This window comes from Leguminivora glycinivorella, chromosome 16, assembly GCF_023078275.1.
Source record: "Leguminivora glycinivorella isolate SPB_JAAS2020 chromosome 16, LegGlyc_1.1, whole genome shotgun sequence".
NCBI lineage: Eukaryota > Metazoa > Arthropoda > Insecta > Lepidoptera > Tortricidae > Leguminivora > Leguminivora glycinivorella.
This window is the reverse complement of record NC_062986.1, coordinates 11345378-11367720: the sequence shown is the minus strand read 5'-3', so window position 1 is coordinate 11367720 and position 22343 is coordinate 11345378. Positions and strand designations below refer to the sequence as shown.

Below are 22343 nucleotides of genomic sequence, written 5' to 3'. Positions count from 1 at the left end.
GACAGGCACTAAGGATTTTACCAAGGATAATTTATATAGGATTTACAGTCTTCATACTAAGAATCGTACCTTATTTTAGCGCCATCTATTAAATACTATCATAACTACACTGATGATGCCTAACATTTTTTTTTTCAAAATGTGTATCGGCAAGGCTTCTCGTCTGCGATGGCTCGGCCATGTGGAGAGGATGGGAGAGGATCGTGCGGCCAAAAGAGCTCACTTGTGGCGATCTACTGAAAAACGGCCGATCGGAAGGCCCAGGTACTGGTGGATCGATGTGGTCCAGAAAGACCTGTGTGACCTTCAAGTGACCGAGGCATCAGATCGCACAGGATAGGAGCGAATGGCGGAATCTAGTGTCGGAGGCCAAGATCCACTTCGGGTCGCTGAGCCATCGCAGTAAGTAAGTAAAATGTGTATGGACGTGATATTATGATATCAAAATAAAGAAGCGTCATTTGTTCTTATAAAAAATAAAAACACGTAATAATATTTCGGGAAAATATGATTTTGGCCACTTCCAGGCTGCGAAACAGCGCCACCTAGTTTTAAGCCTAAAAGGTACATTTCAGGAGTACGCGCTGGCTCTCGTGTTAGCATTTATGCTGAGTCGGGACCATTTCGTGGTAACTATATGTTTTAATTTATTTTATTTGCTGTTTCTGTTTTGTTTTTTACTTGTGTATTTTTTGTAGTTATTACGAATAAAAAATTGATTGATTGATTGATAATGTAATTGCAATTATACCTGCAAGTCGTCCTTCTTAGCCTGTTTGACGTGCTGGAACGCGTCGGCATCCTTTTCTCCATCCTCGTCATCCGCAGCTCCGTCTTCCGCCTCCTCTTCGCGTTCCACGTTCAGAGTACGAGATTTCTTCTTATCCTCGTTTACGTCACCTGTCAAAAAGATCGGTTCATGAAAGATGTGATTCATATTATAGCAAAGCATTGAAAATAGCTTGACCTATTTAATACTTATATGCAATCGATGCGTTCGAATTACTCTGGTGAAATGAAATTTTAAATAAATTCCTGTAATAATATTACAAAAAAATCAAGTACTTAATAACAATATTTCGCTTACTTTAAACATAATCTAACACATGCTACATTTCTGCGGATCTTCGTTAGTGAGTATTTTACGATGTTAATTTATCACGCAGCATTTACTTATTATGTCATTTATCATTAATTTTTATTCTAGTGCTGTGGCAGAGTCTGTCATTTCGATTCAAATGACATTTCAGTAAGTTGATAGAAATCGTATATTTGTTTAAGCGTCTCCATGTATATACATAGGGCCTAATCGATTAAACCAATTCATAAACGAATCCAAGATCCTTTTGGCAACACGTATCGAACTTGCGAACCAAGGGCGGTTTCGAGTCCAATATTACGTATGGGGACCGTATGTTTAGTGGACAAGCGGCAGCAGGTGCGTTTGCTGACTATTTCAGTACTGTGTTTCTCTCCCGTGAGCCAAAACTAAGTGCAGAAACAGCGGGAGCTGCTGGTAGTCAAAACCTTATAAGTATCTCTGGTTTTACTGAGTATGAGGTGAGTCTGGCAATTGATAAGTTGAAACCGAATTGTGCGCTTGGTCCTGATAACGTGCCCGCGTTCATAATCAAGGCCTTTAAATCCCTACTTGCGAGTCTTCTAGCCCACGTGTTCAATCTGGCGCTTAAGTCTGGCACCTACCCTCTTAGTTGGAAAACCTCAAGAGTGACACCGATTCGAAAGTCAGGTGAAAAGTCGCGAGCCGAAAATTATCGTCCCATTGCCATTCTGAGCTCTTTTGCTAAGGTGTTCGAGAGTGTCCTACACTCGAAATTGTACACCTTAGTTGACCCTTATTTAAATGATGCGCAGCATGGGTTCAGGAAAGGGCGCTCCGTCAATACAAACCTGCTCAGTCTCGTAAACCACGTCTCGGAAAAACTGGATGAAGGATGCCAAGTTGATGTTGCATACCTTGATTTCAGGAAGGCGTTTGACCAAGTCGACAATGATATCCTCCTAGAGAAGCTGTCAGTGGTGGGCTTCGACCCATCACTCCTAAAACTGTTTGCTAGCTACCTGAAGGATCGTAAACAATTCGTTCGGCTAGGTTGTTTCGACTCTGACCTGTATCCTACGAGATCAGGTGTTAGCCAAGGATCCTTGCTAGGCCCCTTTCTCTTTACCATAATGGTAAATGATCTGGCTGGCTGTCTGGTCTCTGGTAAACTGCTGTTATATGCTGATGACATAAAAGTTATGGTAAATATCAGAGACCCGATAGACTGCCGGGACATGCAACGTAACCTGGATGCGATACATCGATGGAGTGTTAAAAACCGCCTCTCTTTTAATGTAGCCAAGTGTTACATTATGAGTTTCACCCGAGCTAGGCAGGAAATACCCGCGACCTATTTCATTGATAGCGAGCCGCTCTCCCGCACTCATTCTATGAAGGACTTGGGTGTGGTATTTGATCCTGGGCTTACGTTCCATGACCACATACGATCTTTGGTGACGGAAGGTTTCAAGCGCCTGGGGTTTGTTACACGCAACTGCAAAGAGTTTACGCATGTAGGAGTGTTTAAAATTCTTTACACTGCTCTTGTACGATCCAAACTGGAAGCAAGTGCGTGTGTATGGAATCCATACGAAACAACCTATGCATTGATGATCGAGAAGGTTCAGAAGTGTTTTTTGCGTACTCTCTATAAGAAATTGTACGGATACTACCCTTTCATGTATCCGACAGCTTACTTACAGGGCACGCTGGGATATAACGCACTGGCGACACGGAGACTGTTCGACCAGCTGGTGACAGTCCTCCGTATCCTGCGAGGTCGTCTTGACTGCCCTGAGTTAGTTGGTGAGGCATGCCGCCTATTCGTCCCGGACGGGCGCGCACGGTTCCGCGCCGACCGCCTGCGCCTCTTCGCGGTCCCTCCCGCTCGCACGGTCTCGCGGCGCAACTCACCAGTTTGCCGAGCGATGAACGCGCTCAATAAGCTCGGTGCTGTGCAGCACTCATGTGATGTGTTTGCGGATGGCTGGACGGTTGTTGAGAGTGAATGTTTGAAGATATGCGAAAGTCTGACCTAATATTAATTTACTGTGCTTTTATTTTATTTTTATTTATTTTGCTTCTTAGGCTAAGCTTTTTATAATATGAATATAAAAGTAAAATACAAAAACACATACAAAACAATATAAAAAACATATAAACACATTATAAAAAACCTAACCTAGGGTGCCGCCAGCAGCGGGGCAGGGCCCAAGCTGCCGGTGGTTAGGGCTGCAGAGAGAGGAACCGTCGGACTATCCGTGCCGTGTCCAAGATCACCGCCTTCTGCATCTGGCCCTTGATCCAGCCACCTAGCGAGAGTCTCTTAAGATGTTGGTCGAGACTCTTCGCTATGAGACCGTTCGCTGAAACGACTATCGGAACAATGATCGTTGAATCAACATCCCACATGGCGGTTATCTCGTGAGCCAAGTCTAGGTACTTACTGGACTTGTCCTTCTCGGCTTTCACGAGATTCTCATCATGGGGGATGGTGATGTCAACGAGCACGGCCCGGCGTTGCAGTCGATCTATTATTACAATGTCAGGCTTATTGGCTACAATAGTCCTGTCAGTGATAATAGATCGATCCCAATAGAGCGTGGCACGACCATTTTCAAGAACTGGCGCAGGTAAGTACTTGTAGTACGGTACTTCGCGGTCCACAACGCCGTATTGAAGAGCAAGTTGCTGGTGAATAATCCTGGCTACGAGATTATGTCTGTGCAAGTACTCGCCGTTAGCAAGATGAGAACAACCGGAAATGATATGCCTGAGTGACTCTCCGGGACGGCGGCATGCCCGACAAATGTCGACCGTACCGTCCTTCAGGATATATTTCCGGTAGTTGTTCGTCATCATAACTTCGTCCGCAATTGCACAGGCAAAACCCTCGGTTTCTCCGAAGAGGTCCCCGAATCGTAACCAGTTCACCGATGCGAGCAGGTCTACATCGGGTCCCGTGAGGGCCTTGTAGAACCGCCCGTGTAGCTGCTTGCTCTCCCAAACCGCCTTGCGGTCCGCAGTACTTAGTACCACAGGTTTGCGCCAGTTCTCTTTCGCCAAGGAGAGCGGCGTGAGGTTTCCGTCAACTGCCACCACATCACGATGCATCCCACACTCGTTGTTAAGGAAGTAATTCCTGAGATTGTACACCTCACGGTTGTGGAGATCTTTGGCGTTTAGGAAGCCTCGACCTCCGCACTTCCGTGGGATGTACAATCTCATAACAGACGAGCGCGGGTGTAACATACGATGTGTGGTAAGCAGTGAACGGACCCTCCGATCCAGGGCGTCCAGCTCAGTCTGGGTCCACCGTAGTATGCCAAAGGAGTATGTGAGTAGAGGCATTACCCAGGCGTTAAAGGCGCGCACTTTGTTGCCTCCTGACAAAAGACTGTTAAGGACTTTTGTGAGCCGACTGAAAAAGCGCTCCTTCACCGACCGTCTAATGCCAACATCCTCAATACCCAACGACTGTGACATACCAAGGTACTTATAGGTTTCTGATTCAGAGATAGATCTGAACGACATCGTCTCAGAAAGTTGTAAATTTTCTGAATTTACAACCTCCCCCCGCTGTACATGCATAACCGCACACTTATCGACACCAAACTCCATTCTGATGGCGGTACTGAAAACTTCTGTGGTTTTCAATAGCACCATCAGGTCTTGGGTGTTCGGTGCAAATAGTTTGAGATCGTCCATGTACAGAAGGTGAGAGATGACTTCACCCTCTCTCCGAAGCCGGCAACCTAGCCCAGAATCCTTCAGCAGCGTGCTGAGGGGATTCAGAGCTAGGCAGAACCATAATGGACTCAAACTGTCACCCTGGAATATTCCTCGCTCAATCCTTATGAAGTCCTGCGGGCCAGGGGGTCATCCCTGCCTCCTGGTTGACGAAGGACTGTGGTCCACTGCCTCATACATGCAGCCAGGAAGGATATTAAAGCTGCATCAAGTTTATACAGCTCCAATACCCTTCTCAGCCATGAATGAGGCACCGAATCATAGGCCTTCTTATAGTCAATCCAAGCGGCCGAGATGGCTCCCCTGTTCCGCCGAACTTGTTGGCAGATGGTCATGTCTATGAGGAGGAGCTCTTTAGTACCACGGGACCCAACTCTACATCCATTTTGAGCGGGAGCCAGAATGTTGTTAGCGACAATATGCGCGTTAATTTTTGCTCTCAAAATGGATGTAAGGAGCTTGTAAAGTGTAGGCAAGCACGTAATGGGTCTGTAGTTTTTTGCTTCCGTGGTACTACCGGACTTATAGAGCAGGAAAGTAACACCAGTTGTTAGGGAAGGTGGGAGAGAACCAAGATCGAGGGCTTGTTGAAATTGCGTTGCCAAATGCGAGTGCGAGCATCGAAACCATTTTAGCCAGAAGTTGTGCAATCCGTCCGGTCCAGGACTTTTCCAGTTCTGGGCCGTACGGGTAGCACAACTTACGTCGTCGGGGTTGATGGTGATAGCCCCCATAGGCTCGATGTTCTCGCACCCGCGTTCGACAACGGTCATCCACTCGCCCTCCGTGTGCTCAACGGGCACCGACCAGATGCTACGCCAGAAATCAGACATGGCAGTAGCATCCGGCAGCCGCACGTCGGACACACGAGGGTCGGTTTCCTCCCACCTTCGGTATACTTTCCTTTGGTCGCTTTGAAAAAGACGATTCTGCTGGAATCGGTCCACACGCTTTCTGTAGCGGCGAATACGGCTTGCCCATGCATAGACTTTCTGCTTCAGGAAGTCGATGCGCTCTGTGACATTGGCCAAATAGTCGCGGGGCCTGATGCCCGTCCCCGCGAACGCCTGGTTCACAAAGCGCATTACTCGGGGGCGATTATTACCCCTCTGAAGCAGATCAGCTTTGCAATGAGAGTCCTAAACGAGTTGATACGACGCTCGATCCGTACTTGCCATGCAGGGACACCTCCGGCGGTCCTAGTTGCACGGTCAGCGTCCGGAAACTTGACTCGAGCAACACGGCACGCCGCGATGGCCCCGCAGTACATGATCGAGTGTGTATCATCTAGATCTTTACTAGTCCGCATATATGGATCTAGTAAAGCATTTAAGGCTCCTATTAGCGCTAGATTGCGTCTATTCATGGGCAGACGTGGTAATCGTGGCCTAGGGTTGTTTGTGGAGCGATACTGCGTAATCGCCTCTTCCAAAGACCTCCTCAGTTGCTCATTGGCAGGTTCACTCTCGCTCTGACTCGCGAAGTCCCCGCCGTCGTTACCGGAATCAACCCGCGGCGCATCCGGTGCCAGGTCGGGTTCGGGCACCGGGTCCGGCGACATGGCGGGCAAATTCCGCCCCGAGGCGGGGTCCGCGCGAGCAGCGAGAGCCTCCTGGCGAAGCCGATCAAGTGTGGCATCATCCAACCGCTTTGACCGCTGAATGACGCGCACCTGATCCGATAGTCGCTGCTCCGATACGGTGATGGATGGCTCGAGTGCCTGGAACAGAGGTAGCATCTTGGAACGGTACGCGGATAGCCGGGTTCCCCCCTCTGTAGCCCCGTAATAGGCGCGCATGACGTTCTCGTTTATTTGTCGAGTCCACGTCATGCGACGCACTACACCACCGGCAGCGGGAGCCGTGGGCGGGGCAGGATGTCCCGCAGGCCCCAAGCGTGCCGGCAGCGGTGGCCGCCCTCGTCGCGCAGGTGGTGGCGGCGGCGGCGGCGGCGGCCCGCTCTCGTCGCTGGACCCGTCGGTGTCGGGCGCCGTGGCGAACTCGTCGCCCGACGACGATGCGGACGGGGAGCTGGACGAGGCGGGCGGGGATGGTGGGCGTGCGTTTCTTTCTTTATTTTTATTATTATTATTTTACATGTTCGTCGTACTGAATTCTATTTAAATGTATTTATCATTAATGTTATTTTGTCAAATAAGCTGTATGTACTTTACTTTAAGAAATGTAATGATTTAGGTCTCCTGTAATGTTACATTTTTATATTTTATTAAATAAATTGAAATTGAAATTGAATAAATAATCGCTAGATTTGGCAAACGATACGTCTTAGCCACATCGCAACATACTTCAAAACAAATGTGTCAAAAATGTGAACTTACAGCTCCGGGACAATAGGTCGTTTCTCTTGTCATTTACCCAGTATCCATGCCTTGAAGCGACTCCTGCTTTTCTAATGACTACAAAGGACTGGTCAGACTACAGAACTTCTTAGATTATGATCCAGTCTTACCCAGTGTCCTCTCCTGGTCCGTCTGTCCCGGCTTGTTTTCCTTTCTCTTGTTTTGTTCCTGCGCCTGGTTGGAGCGACTGGCCGCCTGCTTTTCGCCGCGATGCCCCTTGTCGCTCTTATCTAGTTCTGCGCGACCGGTTGACTGTCTGTCCTCGCCAACTTGCTCTTGGGCTTGCTCCTGTTGGGAAAACGATTAAATTATATATGTCGGAGACAAACCGGATATTGGCACGGACAGTCAATAAAATTGTAGCTCAGCGCGCGAAGTGATGCAGCTGGACAGCTAACGTCACAACCAACCAGTTGTCCCCACTTCGTCCGCTAGGATGGAGCCGGGATACCTGAGACCACGCTACCACGCTAGACAAGAAGTCTTAGAGCTACCTCGGAACTGTCCACGCTATAATTGTTCTACATCAAGTTGTTTACCTATCAGTTATTGTAAAATTGAAAGTGTTTAAAATAAATCGTTGATTATTATCGTCGTGGTCTTCCTCGATGACCCAGCAACGCCCTGATGTCTGAAGATGGTGGCAATCCGGACCAATCTCCGTCATATACTTACAGTAAGGTTTATGGATGAATGTCCATCATGACATTACATTATTGATAGTGGCATTGGTTGATTTATATTTTGTCTCAACACGACAACTTGTGGAATGTATGGAGCCATATACATTCCGTGACCCTTTTGCTTTCCACACAGACAGTTGCCAAAGTAATTAACAATTTAGGCAAAATTGTTTCTAACGTGCCACTTAAAGGACAAACTCGCGTGGAAGGTCTGTGTAATCTGACATAACATGGTTTTTTTTTTTTACGTTTGAAAGTTCACTCACAAAAGGTGCGGAATCCTCATCTTTCTTTTGTTCCGCATTAGTCTCCACGTTATCATCAGTCCCTCGCTCAACCTCGGCGTTTTCCGCCTTCTCACCAGCCGCGGGGTCATTAGTCGACGGATCAGCTTGTGGTTTAGCTTCCTTCTTTTCTTCCAACTGGTCTTCTTCATTTATCTTATCAGGATTGGTGGGAAGTTCTTCTGGTTTTTCGGGATCCGGTTGGTCTTGTTCTGGTTGATTTTCTTCTGTTTCCATCTCGGGATTTTCGGTTTGATCGTTTTCTGTGGGGTCTTCGTCTTTATTGTCTTCCGTTTGTGGTTGCTCGTCTTTACCTTCTTCTTTATCTTGTGAATCCTGAAAATTTGAGTACGTATTAGTGAAGGAATTAAGTTTACTGCTGAGTTTTTGTTGGACAACAATAAAGATTTTGTATTTTATGTTACATAAAAGACAATATAGTATTTACTCCATCCATAAGCATCCAGCTTTGCTAAGTCTGCTGCGTAATCTGTGTTGGTATCTGTAAGCTGTCCCCAATATTTATTTATGATTATTATCTTCATTTAATTCCTTTCCTTGTCACTCGCCGGGGCCATCTCAGTGTTGTCTCGTTCTTTCTTTACCTCTCCTTAAGTATTGTTTCCTTACCTCTTTATCCTGTCCATCTTCCCCCTTTTCATGTTCGTCCCCCTCCTCATCACTGGACACCTCCAACCCGGTGTTATCCTTCTCTTTCTGTTCCTCCTCTGGCTCCTCTGGAATGTTCTCTTTCATCACGTCGATGTCGAACGGATTCTCTGTTTCAGTTTCACCGTCCTGTAGAAAATATAAGGAGTTATAAAGTACCTGATAAGTAAGAGACTATGACAAATGAAACACTGTATTGAAAAAACATGTATTTATTTAAATTGTTTTAATTTTATTAAGTTCCGGGGCAACCTGTCGAACCCTACACAGCAAACGACGCAACGGAGCCACGCAGTTAAGTCATCGCCGAAATAATTGTTTATTAATTTTAATATTGTTCCCTTTTTTTCACTATGTTTTTTGTTATGTCAGTGTAAGTTTCGCGACGCATTGGTTTTACTGTTATGACATGTAAACGTGTTTTACAAAAAAAATAAAACTTTAAATGGAAAAAAAAAGTTGTTCTAACTTACTTTATCATCGCCCGCTTCATCGCCATCTACATCCATGTTGTCGGGAAGATCAAAATCCTCAGGTTCCGGTAGAGGTTGTTGGTTGCCATGGAATGGATCCACCTAGAGAGACAACACATTAGATTCTATGAAGTATATGTACAATAGGCGAGACGACTAAAAAAAACTAATTAGTGAGTCAGTTAGATTATCAAAGAATTTTAGACACGTATTTTTTATTTTTTCTCGTAAACGAAAAATGACGACGGTACAGGGCGTTGAACTTTCGCGTGACGTCACGCCTAGGTACAATTTTTACTTAGAAGTGACGTCACAAGCCCCCACTCCGGAACTTTGATTCTCTATAATATCTTTGTATTTTTTCATTAATTAGTAAAAGCGAAAAATATGTATTCAGTATTTTTGGACGATCTAGCTGACGATGACGGACTAAACAGAATGCCATTTTTTTTATGTAGTCGTCATCCCTATTACAGATAAGTGGACTTTTTAATAGACCACATCGATTAAATAACAAGAGACTTAGATTAAAGATACATTGATCGACCTGTTCCTATTTCTATCGCACATGTTAAATATATTTTTGCACCGCGTATGATTCCGGCGGTCAATGACACTGTGCAAGCGAGACAATGAGTGCAGTATGATTATGCAAGTGCGAAAGAGATAGCAATAGGCAGGCGAAGTACTTCGTGCTTAACGTTCTTACTTTATCAATAAAAACCTACAAATAACTTTTTTCACTTACCTGATCATCGTCAATTTCCGGCTCCTGCATTTCATTGATATCTTTCTTCTTTTTCTCTTTCCCTTGACTCCCATCGTCCTGTCCTTGTTCCTCCTCCTTAGCACCCATCTCTTTCTCGCCCGTGCTTTCTCCCTTACCCTTTTCTTCTTTGTCTTTCTTATCGTTTTGTTCCTCGTCGATATCTTCGTCTTCTGAGCCCCATATTTGTTGATCTAGTCTACGAGTTTACAAAACAGATTTGTATTAGCAATTAGCATAGATTAAATATTATATTAGAAGATCATACCATACCATACATTAAAATGCAACCGTCTAAGAACGCGCATACATTACACCACACATAGATGACGCTTCAAAAAATGCCTTGCTGCCATCGATTATTTGTAGATTGGCGTTAAGTGTCACTTTCGAGCCATAAATCTATGTCAAAAGTGACACTTAACGCCATCTACAAGTATAAACGAAAGTATATATTTAAAATAGTGATAAAAAAGCAATGTCCTCAACATTGAGATCTAACGATGGTTCACACTAACACGAAGCGGAAAACGTAGCAATTCCCTCGCGTAGAATCGAGAAAATGAAATAAAATATGCATTAAATGTCGAAGGAAAGAAGTTCCTGCTAATTTTATTGAGCAGAAGGGAATTTTATTCAGTGTTTCGAAAACGACCCAATCAATGGGAATAGCTTAATCAGTTAAAACTTACTTTTCGGCTGCATTGTCCGTATCTCCCATTTGTTTGTCAGCATCGTCCTCATCGTCATCTTGATCTGAATCCCCTTCTGAAGAATAAATTATCGTGAAAAAAATTAACAATTGAAATAATTTCACAACTTACAATCGTTCTCATCATTGCAACAACAGTGCAATATACTGCGTAAAGAACACATGTGGAAAAAGGTACCCATTTTAAACATAAGTAACATAACAATATTCTATGACATTTGGACCTTATATCGCAAATTTTGCCATAATTATTTTAAATAGCGAATAAACGCTAACGCATTGCATTATTGGGTGCAGTGTTGGAGGATTCAATCGTTAGTATAAAGAGGATTTAGTTTTAAAAATTAATACAATCCGTACAGCCAAGGATTTTTTTACTAAAACTAACTAAAATTTGACTATTAAGCTATAAAAAAATATTATACGGTATGAAAAATGAATTTTATTTATGTTTTACAATTATTTCAGTGTGTTTAACATTTATTTTGTAAATTTCACGTAGATAAGTCGTTATAATTTGCAATCTGCGCTTGCGCTTTTTATTTGCGCTTGACCGCGTTGCCATAGCAACGAGCAGTACAACACCGCCATTCATTGAAGGTTTTGCCTTAGGATTTTTTTCTCTGTGTTTTCCTCTCAAATGTGATGAAAAATATTGTGTGTAACTCAGGGGGTAAGGATTTTGTAAACTCGTGTCTATAACTCTCTCCAGCCTGCGGCTGTCGCGAGTTATTAACACTCGTTGACAAAATCCCCCTTGTTGCACAATATACTATTATAGTGTTCGACCCGTGTGTGTCATAAAAAAATGTGTACAAAACGCGAGAACTTAAAGTGTAATAAATTAACCTTTTTGTTCGACATCCTGCAGGTGGGAATCGAAGTCGTCAGTCATATTGACTCCCTTTTCCTCTTCTTTACAGTCTCTTTCCTCTTCCTTTTTCTCTTCGCCTGGACGCTGAGCGTCGTCCAGTTGATCCTGTTAAACAAATAGCTTTAGCAAAGATTCTTTGATTGTACTAAGACAGTCAACAACTGAGGCAAGTTTTTTTTGTACCTGATTTTCGATTCTTTCGGAAACATCTTTCTGTCCCTCGCCATCGCCCAATCCGGTGCCTCCAGTAAGCTTCCCTGGACCACCCTCACCTTCCCCATCTTCCATATCCATATCAGACGGCTTACAGAATCTATAAAAAATAGGTGAATATGTTAGAATATTCTTTAAGCACGTCGTAATAGCAACTGTCGTTATTAAATTTATATTAGCATTTATTTTAACCGAATTCGTCATATTCAAACGGAGGGTAGATTAGGTTACCCTCTAAAGGCTCTAATCGATCTCGTTTAGAATGTAGAATATAATGACATAAGCATGTTTCTCGAGAATCACTCTAGGTATTGAATTGATAGGTGAAACCTACATAAAAATCGGTTTTATTTTAGTTTATCTCGAAAAAAACAGATAGACCCAGTGGAGGATTTTGTTTGGATATATATAGATATTTACTAAAACTCATTAGATCAAAAATATTGTTACAATTTATTTTCTTACCCTTTCGTTGCTAAGTCGGAGAAAATCTTCAACAGCACCGATAGCATCTTACACGAAACTCTGTGCACGGCCACTTTCTGCGTGACGAAGTATTGCACGAACAACACAGTTTGCTCCAATATTGGGACCAACCTCATAACCACACTCTTTACTTCTTCTACTTGGTCTGTTGTCGATATAAATCCTACATAATTCCTCAACAAATTATTAATTTTGGTCACCAAAGCTTCAAGTTTTAGAGACCTGGCATCACTTGATAGTTTATCCTGTAAAAGTTCTTTCAAATGATTATCTTCTAGGATTTCGTTTGATTGCTCCTTGTCTTTTTCGCCATTTTCTATTATTTCATCTATCGCATTTAGCAAATCTACGTTTGATTTATCTTCTGGTAAATGTTTTTTGTACAATGACTGAATTATGAGTAGCATTGTGGCTACTAAATCTTCAGTCTTACTTATTAATTCAGTCTTTTTGTTTTCTGTGTCTTCCATGGAAACGTGAGCTGGTTCGTCATAAGTATCTAGTTGTTCCAAAGTTTCTTTTACATATCTTGACAAATTAGCGATACTCTTTAGTATAGGATGTTCAGGTGTCTCATCCGTTATTACAGTGGATTGTAATTTGAAATGATATTCTGTTAAAACACTGTCCAATTCTTCTTGTATGCTTTCCAGATTAGCTTTAGCATCATTGGTGACGTCTATATGACTTTGCGAAACATTTGGTAGAGGGCCAAAGTCGCTTCCAAGTTCTTTGGGCATTGTGTTTGATAGTTTGTGTAAAGCCGTCTTTTGTTTATCAACGATTGATATGACGCTTTTTATCTTTTTGTATAACGCATGCCATTCGTCGCTGTTTTTGAAGCAGCGTACTATTGGAGATTGTGAGAGAACGGAATCGAACTCAGGCTCATATTCTGCTCTAAGTTCTTTCTCTGGGCAGGATTTTATAAGCACACTAAACTGGTCGAGTAAAATGCTAGCATTAGCGTAGCATTCAATTAGGGTCTTCAGTTTTTCGTTTAGAGTGGTAATATTCACGTCAGTGGAGTCAACATCTAGCACAGATGTGAGGTTTGTTGTTAGTGTCCGTAAGTCATAGAGATGTCTGGAGTACTTTGATATGGACTTCTTTTGAGAGTTTGTCATTTTCTGCAAGAAATATTTTGATTAGATGTTTAAATGGTTAAGCGAATCAGAAAACTGTTGTTTCTATACACGATACAAAGCACCGTCATTCTGGAAACGTTAAAATATTACTGTAGAATGTTAGTTTCCAAACTTATAATCGATGGACGGCGGTCCGTCGCGAAAGATGTTACCAAAATGTGGCGTCCGTTATGAACTTTTATTTTACAAATATGAAAAAATTTCTGCCAGCCAAAATGACGTAATGGATTTATCACTTTATGAAAATCTAAACCGCATATTTTATTATTTATATACATACCAATAACTGTGCCGCAAATCCTTTGCACCGTTCAATGTTCTGTATGCCTAGATCTTGGTGAGGAGTCAGTAGGGCCGCAGACAGAGTCCTGTGGCGCGCTATATTCTTGTGGAAGTACTTTTCGCAGCCAGACCATAGTAGGCTCAGGGAAGCATCACACCGTCTAAAAAAGAATATACCAATAATGGTTGAATACACACATATTAAAAGATTTTTAAACAACGTCTGTTTACTATAGATTCAGATGATTAAACTTCTAAAAAATAATATATGGGGCATTCTGATCTAAGGCTGAGGTGTAGTATATTACGTAAACATGCATTTCTACCCCATTTTAATCAGAATAAGTACATCATAATTTTCACCGGTTTTGTTATTTTAAAAAAGCCGTTCGGATATGGCGACCCTGCCAAGATAATTGACATCTTAGAATCTCATAAACAGTTCAATGAAAATGTTCTTACTAAGATATTTGAAAGCGTTACCTGTTCTTCAAATAGCTCATAGCCGCGTCCAAATCAACAGGGGCTATCGTAAAATCATATAGCTCCTGCTCAGCCGCCGCCAGGATAACCAGCCCCGTACGGTAGTTCAAACCAATCTTGCTGAGGGCCTTGAACAGGTCGGCGACGGCCTTGCGTTTCTGCTGCACGATGTTCTTGGCTTGAGATGTCTGTTTGTCTTTGGGAAGTGTTGCGTCGACCTAAAAAGGTATCGCTAATAAAATACTTTTTAAGAACAATTTGTGATGATTGTGACATATTCATCGCAGTAGACATTCAATTCTAATCTAGCAAATATCCTATGATACCAGGTGCCGTAGCCGAATGGCATTTCTGCGACGCGAAACGAAAACGAAACGCCGCGAAAGGTAATCTGGCTGTGTCGCGCCAATACGCAAGAGCGATAGAGATAGATATCTCGTTTCGTTTCGTGAGCATTTCGTGAGTGTTTGTGCCCTTCGGCTACGTACCCAGTCGTAACAAGGACACCGTACAGATGTAGTGCGAAAAGATTTGCCTTCGTATTGTCACGGAAACGTACGAACGTGTCGTGCTATTTCAGTCAGTCTCAGTACAAGATGTACTGACATTGACTGAGCTAGCATGACAAATACGAACGTTTCCGGAAAAATACGAAGGAAACCCTTTTCGCACTACATCTGTAGTAACATTTCATATAGTCAAAGAAGTCATATTACTCACTGTGTTGTACATGGAAACATCAAACGTCTATAGACGTATTTCTTTTGTATCTCGCTTGCGTGGCTGATAAATGCACGTCGCTTGGCACAAATTTGCTGCTTGGTTTATACATACACATGTGACTACTGACTGGCTTATGTTAAGCCATCAGGTCCCTTCGAAGTAAAATATACAGCAGTGCCGTATAATTTCATAACTCTATAACTTACCTCCAATGAGCCAAGATGTGTGCTCGTCTCAATAACAACTGTAACGAAGTCATCCAAGGCCTGAACTAGCGAAGGATAGCTGGCGTTGTTCAACGTCTCTTTACACAACAGCTTGGCTTTGTTCAGCAGACTTGGTATCTTCGACAGTAGGCTACCGTCGGCAATCGCTGCGCACGGCTGTTCTGATTGGTCCAGGTATTTCTAAAAATAAACGAATGTTTGAATGAGGAGTAATGAAAAAACGCCGAGGAATATTCAAACTAGCGACCTTTTGAAATACCGGCAAAGCACTAACCATCCGAGTTAGCTCGACGTCATGAGTATTTCCATCACATCAGTTAAGCTATCTTAATTTTTAGGGTTCCATACCAAAAATAAACTACAATTAATCGTTATGTTACATGGCAAAAATAACTTCAATTGAGAATATATTACTGGGAATTAACATGCACTATAACATCACAAAGGGAGAAAACTACGAGTACGCTACTCAAGTAATCCCATCACCTATCTACTTAGAGTCAGAGGATGTCTACACAAATGCTCCATGCCTAACTACCTACTATAACAACCGCCAGCACCTATACTAACTACAATGCGAATATGTATAGGTGAGGTTACCTGAATAAGCTGCGGAAAACAAAACGAGTGTTAGTAAAGATTACGATCAGTGACATGATTATTGAGATGAGGTTGACAGTGGTGACACAGAAAATAATAGAATGGAATTTAGTGGTGAACTGATGATAGATGATCTAGTGAACATTGATGAGGTTGAAATGTTAGGCATTGTGATTTAAATACTTATTAATGTTGCGAGATACAGTTGGTGGTCTCCGAATAGCTTGATTAATCAGGAGACATCGTATCTTTTTCAGCAATTTCAGTGCAGCACAGTAGAAATAAAGGAATGCATACATGTTTTTTTCTAAGAAGATGATCAATTAAGGTTTATTTTACTGTTATTCATCCTAATTAACAATTCCAGCTGGCTTCGAACACATATATTCTTTTAACGTGACAACGCTGCACCAAAAGTTACGATGTCTGTATACAAAGAATTAGATTTAGATAGAAGAAACAAGTTCATCTACCTGTATGGCGGCCGAGCGTGTCAGATTTTGTACTGAAGTCGTTACTTGCCTGTGATTTTAAATATGTCTCAGGCCCTTGAGTGTTCATAATTTTTGTGCTGTTGCAATTAAATATCACGTAACTAGGCATTATTAATGTTTTTGTTGACTTCAACTTACACAAATTGATGCCCGAAAGCTGCAAGCTGCGATTAAAGACGGACAACGCAGTGGATTTTACTGAGTTCATTTGACACGCTAAGTAGATACGTTTGCTTGATCTATGGTATATCAGGTAGGCATGAGAAACTGAGAACTTTATTTACACCTTTTATAAGCTAGACAGAACAAGAAGTATCTTACCTTAATATTTCTAGCCATGACCACAAAGTTCTGTGTGTCGATCATGTAAGCGCCGCCGGTCGGGTTGACGCCAGTAGTTCGTTTCGGCCGGTCCCATATTCCCACGTGGTCGGTCCCTGAATCGCTTGACTTGTCAACTAAGCATGATAGCACGCTTTCTTTCAGCACGTTCTGAAATAAAATAATTATTGGATAATTTCTGGCTTATAATAGGCTAGTTTCCTATACTTAAAATAATTTATGCAGTGCACGAAATAAAGCATCACATAATTAAAATAAAAATATGGTCAGTAGTTACTTTTAAACATAATTTCTATTTATTAAGTCAAACAGAAAGATATAAAGTTAATGAATTGACCGTGACGTCACTCCTCGGTATTTCATAGTAATTCCATATTAGCAAAACGTTTTGACAGTTCTTAAAAAGAAGCTAATTTGAATAGTAGGAAACTAGCCTATTGAATAGTTAAACAAAGGTTAGGTGGATTGCGTAATTTATTTTGTAATGCAATCAGAAATCAACCAGGTTTTCGACTGACAGCGAACAAGTCAAATCTAGTGTAAAGGTTTGTAGCAAATCTGCCCAATTGAAAATTATCGTCCCCTTTTATACATACGACTATACTAACCTCAAACTCTTTAGTATGCTTATGCAAAGCCTTGTGTGCTTTATCCACCGTATCCTTAACGCTCCAGTAGCTAAGGTCCCGGTCCCACGAACAGATCTTCACGAAGTCTCGAAGTTTTTTCTCGATAGGCGCCCGTTTTTCTTTTATTTGCGCGGCGACTTGAGGCGCGAATTGAGCGTAGTAGTTGTATGTGTTCCAGAAGATGGATAGTAGTTCATCTGAAATAAATAGATTATTTATATTATGCAGACATTGTCTAAGTGTCGATTTGGATTTTAATTACAAGCTAAACTTATTGTTATTAGTCAATGGGCGCTTATCATATTCATATATTCTCCATTAGATGCACTTAACTGGCAGCACTTGGAGCTGATGTGTGTATATCACCGCATTAAGTAGCGTTATACTTTAGTTAGAACTTAGAATTAGTATTATCAATTGTAATTTCAGTTTAACTTGTATAATTGACGTGTAAAAGTGCCTCTGTGGCCTATTTGCTGAATAAATGATTTGTAATTTGCACTAATGTTTATTTTACACTTTTTAAAGTGCTAATACGACTTTTTAGACCCGTACACTAACGACGCCCTAACAACAGTTTCTGGTAGAGAGTTTCTATCAACCCATTAGGAGGTTTGATAAAATTTTTTAGAGTGTCATCTCAATCTTGAATTCCGAATTCATTGCAGTTCTTTTGTTAGCATACAAATATAAATATTATGAGTAACATAAGTGTACAGTGGTTATTCTTAAAGACTAAGAATTTTACGAGTATAAGGGATGATTTATACAAATGCCTGAGCTAGGATATATTCAACATTCAATGAAACATTTATATCCTGTTTTATTTGAGACACCAGCACGGGAAGCATGGTCGCGCGATAAATGATAAAACATCTGGCCGTCCCTATCGCACTTACTAATAGTGCGATAGGGACGGCCTGATATTTTATCGTCTATCGCGCGACCACATGCTTCCCGTGCAAGAGACTTGTATCCCTATTCATTAGCGCTAAAGGGATATTTATTTTAGGAGCAAGTATTGAACTTACCTCTCCTCTGACTCCTTTCAAAGTGCACAAGATGGCAGTGATACACATACAGTATATCCAGCCTCACTTCATATTCCGCCAGGTTTGAGGTCTCCATGAAGTCCTTCAGGACTTTGATGACCCTCTCTGCTGGGACAGGGTCTGCACTCTCGTCCAGGTACGAGTTGATGACAGAGTATACGTAGAACCAGTATTTGTGGGCTTCGGATTGTTTCCTAAAATAGAGGGAACTTTCACAATGAGAAGTATTATACAACTGGCTATTTCAAAGCCAGGCACAGACGTGTGCTTAGACGTGACCGTGCGCTAAAATTTTGGAGCCACGCATGCTAAATATACGCATCCGATGTGTAAAGGCGTTAAAATCAAAGAGGTGTTTGTTAAAAATGTATAGTACTAAAGTTATGCCACAGTATAATAAAGAGTACCATCGTACAGTATGGCCACTCCCGCTCCTCGCTGAAAGTGCCACCCACCCCTTCTCGGTTACCGCCTGTCAAAAACGGTTAGTCGACCTGTCATATTTCACTCATATAAGCAATATAAGCATAGTACGCGTTCACCTACACGAGCTTAGACTGTGTGCTAGGAACGTGCCTCTTTCACATATATTTGATCGCCAGTGTCCGAGGTGTGGTTATCCAAAGTATAGATGAAAGTTACTTAGGTGCAATAGATCACTGTCCTAAAATTACTGCAAATTATAATGGAGCAGACTAGATTTTCTATTATTTTGTTTCATTTTATTTTGAATCTAAATCTACCTAAACCCTTCGATTAAGCTTTTTTAACTCAAAACTAAACCTAAAAAAAAACCTTCCAAAAAGATTTTTATTAATACCTGTGATACAAATTGTTAAGGCACTCCTTCCAATGCCCCATCTCCAGTTTCCTCCAGTTAATGATCTGCTGGCCAACCTCCAGCGATATGTCGATCATATTGTTCCCCTTATGCGCGTTTTTGTTCCACTCCTCGATCTTATCGCGAAGCAACTCCAACCCGGTCAGAAAACGGGACACGGGACTGGTTACGGGGAAGTTTAGTATTCTGTCCACTATTACGATTATCTGAAATTGAAAAAATGTTTTTTTTTTATATTACGGTGGTAGCAAACAGGCATACGTCACGCGTGATGGTAACAGTATATGTAGCGTATGCACACCTAAAACACCAGAGGTATAACAAGCGCGTTGCAGCTCCTAACACTCCGCACACCCATTGAGTTCTGGCAGCATTGCTCGCCGACAGGAGCAGAACACTGCGATATTACTTGGTACCCATTTTCATCATGAGTTATCAGCCAGTATAAACCTTACAGCATGGAAGTTACTTTGACGATTTAGGTACTAGGTACATAATAGTTTGTTAGAGGATTCAAGCCAGTCTCGACGCCAAAGTTATATCTCTCGGAAAGAGATTTGCATGTTAACTATTTATGAGAATCATTAATGTCAAAGCAATGGTACTTACGTCTTTTAGTGTGGGGAAGTCTGGCCATTGGTCTAGCAACGCATTTGTGCTCTTTTGACTCGTCGCAAAAGTGGTAGGCATTGTCTAGTTTCCGATACCCATGGGGAATGGTAAAAGTCAATCTTATGGTTGTTGGACTCTGTAACAAAACACGTAAGACAATTTTTTACAAGCAAAAAAAAACATGTTCCTAGAAATGGAATCCGTTTTAAAGTATATTTTTTACTTCAATGTGCTTGCTCTGACTATACCTATGCCGGATATCTGCAGTTTTGGCAAGGATCAATAAGAGTAGTACTAAACATTAAAGAACTTTTATAAAAATCATCAATTACTCACCAATACCATCAATTTTCTCCTTAATCTGAGAAATAAGCACCATCACGCCCGGTGTCATCGCCTTCAATTCAGCATCCAACGCCTCCCAGGCATTCGACATAACCCGGCTAAATATCGGATACCTCTGCACCAACGGACTGATAACGTTATTCCCTACCATCCTCTTCGGAGAAGGTAACCATTCGGCGGAAGTCAAATTTCGAACGAAGTTTGAATGCCATTTGTAAATGAGAGAAACGTCTTCGGAACTTATGAGATGTCTCGGCTTTTTGTCCGTCGGCGGTTTGAGTTTCTTTTGTTCTAAAGTTGGTGCTTTGAATTCGGCAAAATCGTGGTCGGAGTAGGATGGGAACATTTCTAGTATTTCTTGGTACGCTTCTGTCTCTTCGTCCACATCTTCGCATTTTGATCTGTGAAAATAAGTATTTTATTAAACAGAAACAAAAAAACTAACAATACTTACGATATAAATTTCGATCGTGCCGGACGGCCCTATCAATGAGGCATCATCAAGAGTAGAGATGCAACGAATAGTTGTTTGGCCGGATACCGAATATTTGGCCCAATCATCGGCCGAATATTCGGTATCCGGCCACCGACTATTCGTCCAGCGGATTTTACCTACAACACCTCACCTACAATTTAAGCAGGGTGCGGGCGCGTCGTGCAGGTTTTGATTTGTTGCGTAGTGAACTTCGCGCGGAGTCCGATTTAAGTGCAAAAAACTAGTTTTATTATAATTATTTCGTTCAAGGCAAAATATATGTTTAAATGTTTATTTTTTTAATAATAAATGCCTATGGTTATAAGTAGGTATTACAATCGTAACTGTTTTTTTTTATTTAATTTGTTTACCCCAAAATCATTCAATCAAAAATAGCACATCCGGTATCCGGCCGGATAGGCCGGATACCGAATAGTAACCGAATATTCAGTGCATCTCTAGTTTATATATCGTATCGAAAGTTCGATTTTACAAGTCACAACCCCATACACTAAAGTTTAAAATGAGCGAATTCAAAGGTTTTAGACATGCTCTGCTATTGAAAATAAGATTTCCGCCAAGTATTTTATTACATTATTGTATTCCGATAAAGTTCGTTTGTCCCTTTCCAACGTATTGGTGTGATAGAAAAGGACAAACGAACATTATCGGCTTGATAGCTTTAGAGTACGTTTATGAATAAGGGGGATATTATCTTCAAACTAAACTCAAAGGTCATCTTTTACAACTTACTTGGTGACATATAACGCTTCGTCCTCCTGTTTTTTCTTCTCGATATCTCTCTGCTGTTTCTCCCAGGTCTTGACGATGCTGTCCAGAGTCGTCATTACGCTGTTGACAGCCGTGCGGTCCGCACGCTCGGCGGCAGTGCAGTACATTTTGATCTCGGATAGATTCATTTTTAGAATTCTGCGAATGAGAACGGCAAATGAGGATCATAAACAAATATGATGCTGTTTGTTTATGACCACAAATGCGATCTGATGCAACCTGGAGTAAGCTTTTGGATAAAGTTTTTTTTTAATTAAGTACATGATAATAAACCGAATGCCTGGGATCGTACGTAGAACCATTTTCATATGCAGTTTTTGGGTTAAGATTCTTCAGCGTCAGATCACCGAGTATAATCAGAGAAAAACCGCATTTGTTATCCATACTAGGTACTTGAGTATTCTCATGTTTTGTTATGTTGCACAACTAAGAAATAATTATTATATAAAATTACTTACTCCATACACTCAGTTTCAACATCAAACGTGTCACCTTCCGCCGCTAAGATATTTCTGCTCAACAACTGCATAACACTGGATGTCACGAATCTATTCAAAAACTTCTCCTTTTCATCTTTATTTGGAATATCGTTCGGATACACCATCAAGTCACTGATCACTTCGTTTAGAATCGGCCCCTGCTCGATTTTAGTCACCAATTCTCTTATTAGATCGCTCAACGATGTTACGCTGTGGATAACTTCTGATACAGAACTCTGCAGTGGTTTCGCCAAATCTGGGAAGGCATCGGAATAAGACGATTCGATCTTCTTATAAAACGCGTTCACTGAATACAACCAGGATGCGGTCTCTTTTAAGATGGTCTGGGCTTGTAACATAGTTGTCTTGTTGGGTATATTGGTTTGTAAGATTTGTAATAGTTCGTTACAAGTTCTTCGTAAGTTTGTTGACAGATCTGCTATCGATTTAGGAGAAAGCACTGATTTTGCGAAGTGTCGGCAATCCT

At 41.7% G+C, this 22343-nt stretch overlaps 1 protein-coding gene across 1 annotated transcript in view; it reads right to left on the bottom strand.

Moving 5' to 3' along the window:
* LOC125234822 (midasin-like) overlaps positions 1-22343 on the bottom strand; it is a 45824-nt gene that overhangs the window by 7494 nt on the left and 15987 nt on the right. The window contains 22 exon segments of the mRNA XM_048141228.1: positions 752-900; positions 7283-7460; positions 8122-8475; positions 8770-8937; positions 9282-9383; positions 10030-10246; positions 10740-10815; positions 11609-11738; positions 11817-11946; positions 12312-13462; positions 13761-13923; positions 14246-14463; positions 15175-15375; positions 16611-16781; positions 17240-17457; positions 18292-18506; positions 19133-19359; positions 19763-19815; positions 19818-19901; positions 20102-20511; positions 21339-21515; positions 21836-22341. Of these exon segments, the coding sequence (XP_047997185.1) occupies positions 752-900; positions 7283-7460; positions 8122-8475; positions 8770-8937; positions 9282-9383; positions 10030-10246; positions 10740-10815; positions 11609-11738; positions 11817-11946; positions 12312-13462; positions 13761-13923; positions 14246-14463; positions 15175-15375; positions 16611-16781; positions 17240-17457; positions 18292-18506; positions 19133-19359; positions 19763-19815; positions 19818-19901; positions 20102-20511; positions 21339-21515; positions 21836-22341 (5298 nt within the window).